The sequence below is a fragment of the Homarus americanus genome, unplaced genomic scaffold (genome assembly GCF_018991925.1).
Source record: "Homarus americanus isolate GMGI-L3 unplaced genomic scaffold, GMGI_Hamer_2.0 scaffold24523, whole genome shotgun sequence".
Taxonomy (NCBI): Eukaryota; Metazoa; Arthropoda; class Malacostraca; order Decapoda; family Nephropidae; genus Homarus; species Homarus americanus.
The window spans coordinates 1,239,595-1,255,153 of NW_024744357.1; the positions used below are offsets into that span (position 1 = coordinate 1,239,595).

At 43.3% G+C, this 15,559-nt stretch overlaps 2 protein-coding genes across 2 annotated transcripts; both read right to left on the minus strand.

Moving 5' to 3' along the window:
- Positions 1-3,804: 3,804 nt before the first annotated feature.
- Positions 3,805-5,620, minus strand: LOC121877750 (adhesive plaque matrix protein-like). Its single transcript, XM_042383607.1, has 3 exons — positions 5,579-5,620; positions 4,931-5,101; positions 3,805-4,632 (listed from the first exon to the last, which is right to left on the minus strand). Exons 1-3 carry the CDS (start codon positions 5,588-5,590, stop codon positions 3,805-3,807), a joined length of 1,011 nt encoding a protein of 336 aa, XP_042239541.1. The 5' UTR covers positions 5,591-5,620.
- A 7,037-nt stretch (positions 5,621-12,657) lies between these two features.
- LOC121877733 (pollen-specific leucine-rich repeat extensin-like protein 1) lies at positions 12,658-15,097 on the minus strand. Its single transcript, XM_042383589.1, has 3 exons — positions 15,063-15,097; positions 13,973-14,908; positions 12,658-13,354 (listed from the first exon to the last, which is right to left on the minus strand). Exons 1-3 carry the CDS (start codon positions 15,072-15,074, stop codon positions 13,013-13,015), a joined length of 1,290 nt encoding a protein of 429 aa, XP_042239523.1. The 5' UTR covers positions 15,075-15,097; the 3' UTR covers positions 12,658-13,012.
- Between the last annotated feature and the right edge of the window lie 462 nt (positions 15,098-15,559).

The window sequence follows — 15,559 nt, forward strand, 5'->3', positions numbered from 1 at the left end:
CAATCAAGGCAGCCTCGTACCGACTCTACATGCTACGACGACTCAGGTCACTTGGGGCACCCACGCCAGAGCTGAGGACTATCTACAACGCATTTATTCTCCCAAAATTAATGTATGCGTCACCAGCCTGGTCGTCTTCTCTCAACTCTACCCAACAACGTCAGCTAGAGAAGGTACAGAAGAGGGCCTGCTGAATCATGCTCGGCGCAGACTACTCCGGCTACAACAACGCTCTCTCCACCCTGGAAATGCTATCTCTCAGTAACCTCCACCACCACGCACTAGCAGGGTTTGACAGTGGACTACTGCACCATCCTCATCATCGCAACCTCCTGCCACCGGCAGTCCCCCATCCACCTCGCGCAGTCCGCCACTACAACAAAATTCAGCCCATAAGAGCCCGCACTGATAGATATAAGAATAGCACCATCCCATCTATTGTGAAAATAATAAACAGCTCCTGATTTATGTACTGTACAGCCCTGTAAATATATTGAACCTATATTATTATGTCTAAATCACATGTAAGTTTGTATATTTTCAGCCATCGGCTGCAACTCTATTAATAAACCGTTTATTATTATTATTATTATTCACACACACACACACACACACACACACACACACACACACACACACACACACACACACACACACACACACACACACACACACACACACACACACACACACACACACACACTGTTAAAAGTAAGAGTTGACGTACGAAGCTTTGAGAATATGTACCCTAGTTTAGTGGCATATTTACTTTCATTTTTAGGAGAAGTTGAGGGGTGGAGAAGGTGATGTAGGCAGAGAACACAACAGGGAACACGAGGAGTGTGTGAATGACAGGCAACACATAAAAATTCACATCCAGCAGCATTTGTAGAGTAGTAGTGGAAGAGAGGCACATAATACCTGCCTCCCGCTGGGTTATAGAAGTATAATGGGTTCTCCTTAGTACCCAGGGTGAGGACATGTGAGGATGTTTTAAAGTAGATCAACGGTGTCGAGTCGGTCACTGTACTGAATGTAAGACTGTCTGCTGTGGGTTGAGAGGAGAAAGGTATATGGACCTCTCCACTTGACCTCCTACTCGACCCTTGCATTTAATCCCATATTCAACCACTTGAACCTCCCACCTCAAAATCGGCCTCTCACCACCCCCTTGAATATTCACTCAATATCCCACTTGACTTTGCACTAACCTTCAACTCGATCTCCTGCTTGATTTCACACACGACCTCTGGACTTTTAACAAAATATTGACCATCGACGTCGATAGTTCCAGCATCCGCCATAAGCTCCTTCACTGCGCTAAGCTGAGATGGTTGTGTCTCAATTACGTAACGTGAAGTTGGTGCTAACGGGTGAGAAGTACTTGGTAATATCTATTATACAGAGATGACTCGCAGGAAATTTCAGGAATTTTGTTAGTGAGAAAGGAGAGAGAGAGAGGCCGCACACACACACACACACACACACACACACACACACAACTTTTTTTAATAGTAAAAAGTATTATGAAATTATTGCATCAGATCATATTTTCTCGCGATTTTGTGTTTTATTTTTCTAGAATATCCAAGTTTTATGATATTTTAAAGAGAGAGAGAGAGAGAGAGAGAGAGAGAGAGAGAGAGAGAGAGAGAGAGAGATGTAATATTCAGCCAATACAAACAGCGAATCATAAGAGAAAGTTGTTTCGTCTCTCCATCTTAAGACGACAGAATTGTAAACCAACATCAACAACCTAATAACCACCAACGCAACAATCATCTATAATGGGCAAAAAAAAATTCTTATTACCTAGAAATAGATCTGTTTTAACGTTTTTATTAAAGTTTATATTCAGTTTAATATTTTATCAAGAGACGACGCTGATATTCGGTGCTCGAGTCTCAACGGCGTTGTACAAGACGAGTTGTTGTGACGCATTACTGTAGTCCTGCGGAGGTCAGTTAATATTGAAATAATAATAAATGAAACACAATATTGTATTTTCTCATGATCACCTGACATGGTCCCTGGCACCCAAAGTCATGTAGGCGAGATATGATTATTTTTCCATCAGTATCTATTGAACCTCCTGCACCAACTCTTTATTATTTTTAATTAAGTAAAGATGGCGCTCTACTGGTCATAGGCAACAAGAGACATATCTAGTCAGCAGTGCGGTCGGTTTTAACCTTTAGTTAAATTCCTTTTCCACAAACATTAGAGTATAAGTATTATTCCACCCATTAACCCCTTCACTACGGGGATGCTATTTTTAATGTTTAATTGGCTAACGCCAGATGGTTTTATACAGTGTAGAGACGATCCCGTACACAATTGGTTAGTAGACTATCCAAAAGGAATGATTGCCAGTTAGGGACAGTGTGAATACAGCACACTGTACACTAAGTTTTTGGTATACAAGGAGGCAACAATGGCCGGTACTGCACTCTACCGCCTTCACTTCCCCAAATTGTAAACTTAGGTACTCATTTACAGCTGGGTGAACTGGGAGTGCCCGGGAATCAAACCACCGACCCCTGGAACAGGAGGCGAGCGCTGTATCCACTCGACCGCCGGGCTCACCCCAAGTTATGTCATGAGACCGTTTTAAACTTTAGATTAATCATGTTATTTTTTATTTTCCTAAAACCTCGTACAAACCGAACCAGCCAAAGCTACCCTGACCTATATAACCTATTGGGTGAGTCTACTGTACAATCACTAACCTTGCTAAGTGCTTAAACACCTTAGTTGTTGACCTAATCTAACTTAATCTAAACTAACCTAATCTAATTTAAACTAGTTTAACCTAACTTGGACTAATATAATATAACCTAACCTAACGAACTTGGAATAGATTTTAAGTGAGACACTGGTAAACAGGCTGCAGGTTGGGTTGGTTCTGTCTGTTACTGGAATAAGTGCATGACTCTGCAGCCGCCATGACACAAATGGACCGTGACTGACTGATCTTCAGGAACACCTCAATAAATATCTTCTTTACCTCCACCAGAAACACAAAAACCACGAAGGACTTGTATGAATCATTGTACTGCACGTGTTATTACATCAGCACTTGTTGTTGTTGTTGTTGGTGGTGGTGGTGGTGGTGGTGTTGTTGTTGGTGGTGGTGGTGGTGTTGTTATTGTAGTTGTTACTGTAGTTGTTATTATAGTTAGTTGTTTTTGGTGTTGTTATTATTGTTGTCGTCTTTGTTGTTAATGTTTTTTTTTGCTGTATTGGTGTCACTGTTGCTATGGTGTAAATTGTTCTGCTATGATAAGAAAGTTGAGGAACTTTTCACTACTAAAGCATCAAGTAAATAAATACTCTTGTAGTGAGGGATAATTATTTTGGTCTACGATTTTCATTTTTTTTACACCTTAATAACCTTTTGAGGATATTGGTTTAAATCGTCTGTCCTCAAAGAGTTATGGAGAAGCCTTTTAATTTCACATCTAACACCAAAGAGTAAAATAAAACATAAAAGTGGATCTGAACTGCAAGAGTACCCAGAGTCAGTCAGGTACTCGTGTATTGCAGAATGTTTGTCAATGGTGATGAAACTGTCACTCTGATTGTGTTGTGTAAGGCTGTGTACTGAAGCGTCAAACTGTCTCTGTCAAACTCTCTTACCAAATGGACAACTGAGCGACGGAATACAAAAGAATATAATATCATTTATTATACTAACACAGGAAAAAGAATATTAACAACATGGCAGTCTAGGAGTCGTGTGGTGTAGGCTGTTCCTCTATGGTTGGTTTGTCATCTTTGGTGGATTCATAGTTTAAGATCAGATCATAGTCTAGAGCTGACCGGAATTCTGGAGCAGGCTGATGGGCTGGGGTGGGCTGATGGGTTGAGGTGGGCTGATTGGTTGGGGTGGGTTGATGGGATGGGCTGGGCTGGTGGGTTGGGATGGGCTGATGGGTTGGGGTGGGCTGATGGGTTGGGGTGGGCTGATGGGTTGGGGTGGGCTGATGGGTTGGGGTGGGCTGATGGGTTGGGGTGGGCTGATGGGTTGGGGTGGGCTGGGGTTGGGGTGGTCTGATGGTTTGGGGTGGGTTGGTGGGTTAGGGTGGGCTTCTGGGCTGGAGTGGGCTGGTGGGATGGTTTAGGCTGATGGGTTGGGGTGGGCTGATGGTTTGGAGTGGGTTGGTGGGTTAGGGTGGGCTTGTGGGCTGGAGTGGGCTGGTGGGATAGGATGTGCTTGTGGATTAAAGTGAGCTGGTGGGCAGGAGTGGGCTGATCGAATTGGATAGGCTGACTGGACGGGGCAGATCGAAGTTCTGGAGCAGGCTGTTGGACCACTTCAGGCTCATGGCGAGGGGCAGCCTGGTATTCTGCGTCAAGCTGTTGGGGCGGCGCAGACCGATAAGCTGGACCAGAATGGTAGGCTTGAACGGGACGGTACTGGGGATACGTGGCCTTTTCCTCGTAGGTCACCTTAGCCATGAAGCCTGAGTCACCGTTGACGTAGTAAGTGACCCTCTGGACGCGACCGTCGGGGAGAGGGACGACGTAGGAACCTTTGGTGTCATAGCCATTGCGGGTCTCCTGGTGGCCGAAGGAGGTGCCGATGTAGGCATCCTTAACCGCGTAGCTGAAGTCGTAATTGACGGGGCCCTGAGGAGACAAATGTTGCATGAAGGACTTATTATAAGCTACCAATTCCCAAGTAATTTGTCTATAAGGAGATCTTAACATGTCTTCTGACCACACAGAAGTTCTTCCTTCATCAACACACCCACACACACACACACACACACACACACACACACACACACACACACACACACACACACACACACACACAAATCGAAAAGCTCTAAGTATTATTCAGTCATTAATCAAACATGATAATCCACATTCCTTCAACTTCCAGAAACTGACTGACCACTGGTAGCAGAAGGCCAGACCTCACCTGGTTGAAGGGAGCGCCGTAGGAGGGGATGGTGCGTGGTGCCCTCCCTGCTGGGGCGGCCACCTTCCCTACAGGCTGTGAGGGCTTACTGTTGGATGGGGTGAATTTGAATGGGACATGAGAGCCTGTGTCAGCAAGAACCGCGACCACAAGGCTCGCTAACACAACAACCTGAATGATAAGAGATAAGAGGCTGTACCCGTGTTGATGTGCCGTGTTATAAGTTTTGTATAAGTTTGTTATCGATTAGAAGATGATTTGAATCTTGTTTAAATCTTTGAGAACGATGATTTAACCCGCTCAAGACGTTGGTATAACGCCTAGAAGCTATTAGGGTGGCTCATCATCTTCAAAGGGTTAACATCAGTCAAAAAACGGCTGCCGAGAATAGGGTTCCTGTACATCCATTACATTTACTCTAAAACATTATCAACTTAACACTCATGAACACTAAAAAACTCATAAGTACTGAGAGTCATTGGTTGTATTCCATTTTCTGTAGATAAGTCTACCCTAAAAGTAAGAAGAAAACACGTTTTCTCTAATGGGTGAACCAACAACAAACAAACAGATAGGAAGGATACGAAGGACATGAACAGATGATTAATAAAGAAAATACTCTAGTAAGTTAGAGATAAAGACACGTACACAGAGAGACATCGTCGGCCACACTACCACAGAAAGACACACAAACTGACACTGACATCAACGTGAGCAAGGCATTTATATATAACGCCTGGGGGCCTCACACGACCCCCCCTTCGTGAAAGGAAAAGTGAGATTTTTTTTTGGGGGGGGGAGGAGGGGGAGGTGGTGGTGGGGGGGTTAGATTCAGGGAAAATTTGGGGTCGAATGGGAAAATTTTGGTCAATATGATGTGAATTAACGTGGTGTTCGTGTTCTAAGGAGGCGACTATTGTTGATCTCTGTAGTGTGTCTGACTGGTGTTCTTGGAAGGTGTCTGTCTGTCTGTCTGTCTGTATGTCTGTCTCTCTGTCTGTCTGATATCTATTTAGAATCTTTCTCTTATCTGTTTGTCTCTTGTTTCCATATCTGCCTGTTTGTCTTTCTGATTATTTCTCAGTCTGGTTCTGGGTTTCTATAGTCTTTGTATTTATGTCTGTCTGTCTTTTTTTCTAAACCATCAATTTTAGTCGATCATCAAGCACACGAGCTCACCTTTGGCGTTAAGTAGTGCATTTAAACTGTTCTTGTTGTTGGAACTTTCTTTGCAATTTCCTCTATTCAGCAAGGGTGGAAAAACCACTTATCGTACCATGATTTCTCCCAGATTGTACGTAAGCCTGTCTTTTAGGTATTGGAAGAGAAAGTAAGAATCGTGAAAATCTTGCAACTTTCTTTTTTTTTAGGTACTGGGAAGAAGGCACTACATTAATTTACCGATTGGTTTCTTTTTAAATATTAGAAAATAAAGTAACAGAAGTGAAAGCCGATTTTGTGGGGTAATAGCTGCAAAGACAAGTACTACAATAACTCCCTGTTTTTTTAATTAATAGAAGTGAAAGCAAAAACTACGATAACCTCCAGATTTATTTTTTGTATTAATATTGGGAAAAAGTAGAAACGACGCTATATTATTTCAATTATACACCCAAAAAAAATACATCTGACGTCGTGTTTAGTTGATCCCTTGAGTACGATGAGTTAACCGCAATGAGTACGATGAGTTAATCTCTTGAGTACAATGAGTTAAACCCCTGAGTACAGTAACAGTCTTAACCCCATGAGTATGATGAGTTAAACCCTTGAGTACGATGAGTTAACCCCCAATGAGTACGATGAGTTAACCGCAATGAGTCCAATGAGGTAACCCCTTGAACATGATGACTTGATGACTCAGGGAATATGTCATCGTAATCAAGGGGTTAACTCGTCGTACTCAAGGGGTTAATAAGTAATATGAATGGCTATAAAAATTGGCTGTAACATTTATACATATAATCATCCATCAGTCCTGCCTATAATTTCAGCTCAAAATTATACATAACATGAATAAAAACATAAAACAGATTATACATATATAAAGTAGTTCAGTTTTGTTACGTATAATGTAGGACTAATGTATGAAATTTATGCATATGTCCTGTAGACTTATGTACTACATATGTACTGTATAATCATGCCAAGATAATTTATATAGGTGTGTATAGTTCAGTTGTATAAGATAGTGAATGTTTTCAATGACTTACAATTATTTTTATAGCTATTAAAAATTAATAAACAGTAAAATAAAATAAAAATACAAGACTATAAAACATAAAATTCATAAAATTTTACAAAAATATATAAAACGAAAGAAAATGAACAAAAACATAAAAAAAAAGAACATCTGCAAAAACAGTTTTTACAAAAATACAAACAAAATATATGAAACGTAAAATTTACCAAAACGATACAAATATACAGAAATAATACAAAAAAAGACCCAAGCAAAACAAATACAAAAAATACCGCCAAAAAAGCTCAATTTCGACAGCAATGAAGTTAGTAAACAGACCAAACTTATATTTTCTCACTCAGTCGTCACCTCGTCATCAGCCGAAGATTAAGTGTAGATCCTCACGTCTCTGGGCCACTTGACGAGGGACGGGGAGCTGGTCCACTAAACCTGATATTGAACTGTCTCGTTATTCTCTTAGTGAAAAATGAAGGTGACTGAGAATTTGTTTAGGGTTTATGTTAACCCACTGAGGATGGTGGTTAAATTTTTGAGGATGATGGTTTAAGCCTTTGAGGATGGTTGATAAACCCTTTTAGGATAATGGTTTAACCTTCGAGGATAATAGTTTAACTGTTTTTGCCATTTGAGGATGAAAGTCTAACCCTCTGAGGATGATGGCTTAACAAATTCGTCCTCAACATTTTCTTCAGGATGCCCTCTCTGCCATCTGAGGACCTGCAGAAAGGAAAAGTCTTTGGATCCTAGTTGTGGGACTCACCAGTTAGTGAATCAGTTGCAGGATCCTCGGAAGTCCTTAGTAGACTCTCTCCACTAACCCTTCACTACGGGGACGCCACTTGACTAATGCCAGACGATTTTATTCAGCTCGGAGAGGATCCCGTACACAAATGGTTCAGGATCTTATAAGCAAGTAATATCAAACAGAGAGGAGCCCTCCAGCATCATGTAAAAGCTCTCCGGATCTTGTAGGAGCTTACGGGATCTTGTAGAAGCTTCCTGGAATTGTGGAAGCCTCCGGGATCTTGTAGAAGCTTCCAGTTTCTTAAAGGAGCATCCAGAATCTTGTAGAAGCTTCAAGCATCTTATAGGAGAATCCAAGATCTCGTGGGAATTTACAGGATCTTGCAGAAACTTCCTAGAGTTGTGGAAGCCTCCGGGATCTTGTAGAAGCTTTCAGCATCTTATAGGAGTATCCCTTTGTAGAAGCTTCAAGCATCTTATATGAGCATCCATGATCTTGTAGAAGCGTCCAGGATCTTGTGAAAGCTTCTAGGAATGGTGGAAGCCTTTAGGATCTTGTAGTGGTTTCCAGTATCTTTTAGAAGCTTTCAAGATCTTGTAGGAGCTTTCATGATCTTGTAGAAGCTTCAAGGATCATGTAGAAGCTTTCAGGATCTTCTAGAAGCTTCCAGGATCTTGTAAAAGCTTCCAGGACCTTGTAGAAACCATCCATGTACTTCTACAAGCCCTCCAAGATTGTGGGAGACATAAGTAGGTCACCATCAGTAGCTTGTAGCCTTGACGGTGGGGGACTCGAGATTGAATATTTCGGGAATTTTCAGTGCTCATATTTGTGTCATAAATATGGTATACGATTTAGTTATAATTTTATTTCATTTTTGGCTCTCTCTCTCTCTCTCTCTCTCTCATTGTGCTTTCTCTTCTCTTTCTATCTATCAAATTACTTTTCTCTCTCTCTCCCTCATTTCTCTCTCCCGACTCTCTATCTCACACACATTGGGTTCAGATTCTCTCAGTTTTTACGATAAACTTTCCCCACTAACTGGAGATGTGAGAACGTATATAATTGTTTCACTCAAGCTACGACATAAAAAGTGTGTGTGTGTGTGTGTGTGTGTGTGTGTGTGTGTGTGTGTGAGTGTGGATATTTGTGTTTGCGTGTGTGTGTGTGTGTGTCGATGTATGTGTATGTGTGTGTTTTGTGTGTGTTTATTCTTAAGAGTTTGTGTACTGTGTATATAATTATGTGTCTGCGTGTTACTGTACGTATGGTTCTATGTATGTGTATGTGTGTATAAGATATTGTGTGCAATGTACGTTTCCATGTGTGTGCGTACATCTGGGTGTGTTATGTGTATGTTTTTGCTTGCATGCGATTTTGTATAATTATGTGATTTTGTTGACGTGTGTGTATGAGTGGATGTATTTGCGTGTATTTATGTATAAATAGTTGTGTATAAGTGTTCTTGGCCCGTGTCCATATATTACTAGGATCTTTACACTCTCAGGTGGAAGTATTTCTGAAGTATTAACTCAGGAATCCATATATTTCAAGAGTATTTATTTCCGGGTTTCAAATTTTTCCGGAAGTTTAGTGTTGTTAACCAAATATTTCCAAACTATTATTTTGGAGATGAAATATTCCTGACTTATTAATTGAAGGTTCCAGACAGACTCGAAATATCAGTCTGTAATATCAAGAAAGTGAAAAAATCAAAGAAAACTGGTGTTCACGTTCTACTAAGGGGTGACTCAGTGAAAATGTTAGCGAGGACTATCTAGGTGAGTGACGGGACACATACCAATTGTCTTTAATTCCTCTATTTTCATCCAGATACAGTTTTTTACCTGGGACCACCAAACGTTATCCCTTCACCAAGTTTTGATGCTCTCTTGAATGCTCACATTTACAAGGGGAAATTCTGGTGATAATACTCAAATATTTTCCGACATACATAATTCTACCAGCATATTGCTGGTAATTAGTGGTCATATTGCCATATGACCACTAATTACAACGGGAAAGTCATTGTTCGCCCACCTGTGAATGGGTACTTAATGTTGCAGTTGGGGGAAGTAATGGCGGCCTAGTACAGTGCCTCCCACACTGGCACCAGACCTATGGGATCCACTTTTACTTTCTTGAGAGTGTCGGTGGTACAGTGGTAGCGCGTTTGGCTCTCATGACTTCCGCCTGGATTGATGATTCCTCTTGAGTGTAATGTGAGACGGGTGTTGTCCTGTGTGGCCATACCGAACATCCCAGAGTTCCTACTGGTGCTCCAGGGTCCTCCTTATAATTATATGTTACCGCCCACGGGAAACCACGTGACGGCTTAATAACTTGTTAGAAAATAGTTTTTGGTTACGAGGTAGTGAAGATATAAGAGAGGGGAGTGAAGCAACCTATGTGGGTGTTTACCCTGAGCTACCCTGGTATTTTATGAATACACGATTCTGCAGATGGCGTGTGGCCGTCTACGTAGGGGATACACTGAGACTACCCGGTCAGACTACCTCCTACAGACCTACTGTGAACAGCTAAAACCTCTGCTGGCATTAGACTCGTAATACGAAAGTGTGATTGTAAAGGATTAAATAAATTTACATATGAAAGAATTACTTATTTTATAATTACACATTCTTTAATATATGTGTCTACAATAATTATGTTAAGACTTTATATCATGTGTTAAGGAAGTGATTCATTGATAGCTAAATGTGGTTCTGTTACTGTGTCCTGCTATGATATTGTTCGAGTCCATCGTAACGAGTTTCGCTATCCTGCAAGCCAATATTCGTCTTAATTGGCGATTACAAAAAACTGGGGCCCATGGCCCCCGCGCAAGATTTTAGGGGGGCCATGGCAGGCTAGTCTAAGTAGTATATGTTTGGAGAAAATGTGGAAACTCTGATTCAACTTTTTTTTTTTACTTTGCCTTGTTAGGGGAGAAATGGTTTTTTTTATTTGTCTTTCTTTTGTCACTGTGTGTAATCATAATACCCGTCCGGTACAGCTTACACAGTATGGTGCAGCAGCTTGTTTTTCATTTACAACGGATTCGCTCAGATTGCACGATTCTAATTCCTGTCAGCAGGATTGACGGGCGCTGGACTGAGTCACTGATCTCACATGTTCTGTACATGTCCGTGTGTCATCGCTTTGCAAGTGGTGATCAGACCGAATGTTCTCAGTCCGGCTCAAGATATCATTAGGAAAATATGTGAGTGCACTGTGAGTGGACTGTATGTGTATGTTTTTCGTGTGACTGCATAGGCATTTTATATATGATTACATACAGTATGTCTGGACTTCATGCGTGTTTGTGTGTTTGCCACTCCGATTATTGTCTCCTTCTCCCCCTACCCAGGGAACAGGAAATTCTCCCCCCTCCCCAGGTAACAGGTAACTCCCTCCCTTAACCCCCTCCCCAGGTAACAGGTAACTCCTTCTCCCCTACCCAGGTAACAGGAAATTCTCCCCCTCCCAAGGTAACAGGTAACTCCTTCCCCCTCCCCAGGTAACAGGTAACTCCTTCCCCCCTCCCCAGGTAACAGGTAACTCCTTCTCCCCCTACCCAGGTAACAGGAAATTCTCCCCTCCCAAGGTAACAGGTAACTCCTCCCTCCCCAGGTAACAGGCCCCTCCCCCAGGTAACAGGTAACCCCTTCCCCCTCCCCAGGTAACAGGTAACTCCCCTCCCCCAGGTAACAGGTAACTCCTTCTCCCCCTACCCAGGTAACAGGAAATTCTCCCTCCCACGGTAACAGGTAACTCCCCCTCCCACGGTAACAGGTAACTCCCTCCCCCCCACAGTAACAGGTAACTCTCCCTCCCCCTTCCCAGGTAACAGGTAACGCCCCCATCTCCTCCTTTCTTCCTCTACCTTCTCCCTCCCCCCTTCATTCTCTACCTCACCCCCACCCTCCTCTCCCTTCTCCTCAATCCTCCCTCCCACCCTCCCCTCCCACCTACCCTCTTTCTCCTCTACCCTCCCACTCCACCTCCTCTTCTCCTCCTACCCTCCCACTCCACCTCCTCTTCTCCTCCTACTCTCCCACTCTACCTCCTCTTCTCTTCCTACCCTTCTCTCCCGTCTCCCCACTCCTCCAACTCCTTCTCCCCCACTCTTCCCACCTCCTTTTCTCCTCTCCTCTTACCCTGCCTCACCTCCCACTCTCCCCTCACCTCCCCCTCTCCCCCTAAGGTGCCTTGGGTAAACACGCAAGCTGGCAGGTTCATACAACAGGTGGGCAGAAAAGTAAAAGAAAGTGACAATCATCTTTTCACTTTCCTTAACACTTAGCCAACCCAAGTGTTATAATTAGAGCGGAGCGTCGACCACAAAGGCGTCCTTATGGTGTGTGTGTGTGTGTGTGTGTGTGTGTGTGTGTGTGTGTGTGCGTGTGTGTGTGTATGTGTGTGGCTCGGAGCAGGAAGTAGTGTTCGCATCTGTCTGCCTCATCAATTACCTGCCTATAATCTAGCTTATATGTGGGTCACCTCAATTCTAGTCTACAAGTATTACCTGCAATTTAGTGCACGTGTGGTTACCTGTAGTTAATCTTACGTAAGTCCAGCTGATATCTAGTCTACCTGTACACTCATGTATGTAAAGCTCAGTGTACATGTGTATACCCGGAAAATGGTTTGTGTGCGTAAACGTAAACTTAATTCTCTAGTTATATATTGCATTAAAGTTTAGTTTACGCGCGCGAGCATGTGTGTGTGTGTGTGTGTGTGTGTGTGCGTCAGAAGTCAGAGAGAGAAAAAAAAACTCCATCTAGTTCATTCTTTTAATAGTTAATATTAACACAACGGCATCACCTCAATCAACAACAACAACAACAACATGTCAGAAAACAATAATGGCAAATGGCATCTTTTTTTTCTTGTTTAGTTTTTTGTTTTTTGTACAGAGAGAAGCAACGGCAGTATTTATAAGCAAGCGGTCAAGAGTTGCACACACACACACACACTCAAGAACTCCCCCCAAAAAATGACTGTGACTGATCTATTGGGAGAATTAAACGATCATTATTACAACTCTTACCTTCGTTGGTAATCGAATCAAAGATCACACACACACACACACACACACAGATTCGATCACTACGACCACGTTAAGTACACAGGGCTAGGGATAATAAGGGTCTGGTTGATGGAGGAAGGAAGGATGGAAATTGATGGGTGGTTGATGGACGGGAACAGGTCGGAAATGTGGTGGTGGTGGTGGTGGTGGTGGAAGTGGAGGAGGAGGCACGTAGGCTGGGAAGTGAGCCTCTCCCTCGTAGGTAATCTCGGCCACGAAGCCTGAGTCACCTTCCACATAATAAGTCACCTTCTGTAGGCGGCCGTCAGGGAGGGGCACATAATAGGAGCCGTGGGTGGTGTAGCCGTCGCTGGACTCATGGTGGCCGTAGTTGGCGCCAGTATAGTCGTCCGTCACGTCGTAGCCGAACTCATACGGCATTGGGCCCTGACGATGAAGATCACGTCTCATTAAAATACATCATGATGCAACAGAATACAACAGGACACAATAACAGTACCTGAAACTACCTGATATAATCTTGATACAACAGAATACAATAGTTTACGTACATTGAGATCTCGCTACATGGGGTGATCTTAGTGGTTCGAGTCATAACACTGGGACATAACTACATTATATCTTGATGCGTGAGAGGAGAAGTCTAGCCTCTTGACTCTCTGAAGACGAAAGGGTTAAACCATCGACCTCAAAGGGGTAAACAAAAAACTCCAAAGAACCACTATACTTCACACTTAATGGAAGATCAATCCCAAAGTTTATTACTGTGCTAGGTGAGAATAAGCCATTATGTAGTGAGGTTACTATAAAGCCTTGATCAACAGAAGGGTGTACAGGATATAACACTAACAATATTGACAGACAACAACTTCATTAGTTTAATATGGGGAAAGAAAGTTGAAGTTATTTCCTGGTTTAGACACAAAAGGAATACGATTGAAAGGTGAGGTTTAGCGTTCATACGAGTCTGTTTTTAGAGCGCGCGCGCGAGCAAGTGTGTGTGTGTGTGTGTATGTGTGTGTGTGTGTGTCATCAAGGCCTCACCTCATCGTACTCATAACTAGTGTCGTAGTCGTAGGCTGGAGCGATGGGTCTGTGGACAGGAGCTGGAGGCGGGGGGATAGGCCGAGGGGTGGTAGGGATAGGGAGAGGTGTGGAGTGGATGGGCCGGAAGCTAGGGTGGAAGGGGCGGGGGCGTCGGCGGCGGTGGAAGATAGGACGAGGATGGGGACGGATAGGACGCGGAGTGACGATGGGAGAATGGATAGGTGCTGGCGTGGAGTGGATAGGAATCGGGGTAAGATGGATGGAACCTTCATCCCGAAAGATAGGGTCAGGAGTAGGGTGTATAGGACCAGGGGTAGGGTGAACAGGGCCAGGGGTAGGGTGAATGGGGCCTAAGGTAGGGTGAATAGGGCCTCGGGTAGGGTGAATAGGGCCTAGGGTAGGGTGAATAGGGCCTAGGGTAGGGTGGATAGGGCGAGGATCTGGGTGAATAGGTCCAGGAGCAATGTGGAGAGGAGGGCTGTAAGTGGGATCAAAATCAGGGAAAGGTTCAGGCTCCAGATGGATAGAGGGTCGGTGGATAGGATGAGAAGGAGGAGGAGGGCCAGGTTCACGGTAGATAGACTCAGAACTGTGGCGAAAAGTACCCAAATTCTGATGGATAGGGCCATGGCTTGGGTGTATCGGGCCGTGGCTAGGATGGATAGGGCCGTGGCTAGGATGGATGGGGTCGTGGCTAGGATGGATAGGGCCGTGGCTAGGATGGATGGGGCCGTGGCTAGGATGGATAGGGCCGTGGTGAGGATGGATAGGTCCGAGAGTGGGGTGAATAGGACCGAAAGTAGGGTGGATGCGGCCCCTGTGGACGGGAGGAGGGGCGGAGTGGATGGGGGCGCTGAAAGAAGGCCCATTGTGCTGGAAACTAATATCAGGGTCGCCCATACACACCCCCATCACGGTTGCCACTAAGAGTACCTGTATAGTTGACGACAGGAAAAAAAAAAACGAATTAACGAATAGAAAAATTAAAAGAAAAAAAAATATATAAACAAATGAACTAATAATTTTTGTTTACCACAGACAATTTTCATCTTATCAAACACCAAGACTCCCACTTTCACTACACTACCGTGGCCGACATGTTGCTGCTGCTCCTAACGCCGACGACGATGACGACGAAGGTAGACGAAAGAATGATCCTCACACAAACACGTGACACTTATATACCGAGTCTCCTCCCAACCCCTCCCGCGTGAAAGGAAATTTGAGTGGCGGAACTAGACGACACTACTACCACTAATAATCCCGTAGTTTGTTTGTACATTCACACTTGTAATTACCTGCATATATGTTATTATGGTCACCTGGGCATGGTGATTATAGAATGATAGTTCCTTTGGGTGTGTGTGTGTGTGTGTGTGTGTGTGTGTGTGTGTGTGTGTGTGTGTGTGTGTGTGTGTGTGTGTAGCCATAAAGGAAATTGTTTCAGATTTTTCTCTATTATATGTCTGTGAAAGTTATGATATACGAGTTCATGGATTATTATTATTATTATTATTATTATTATTATTATTATTATTAATATTACTGGCATCATCATCATCATCATCGTTATTATTATTATTA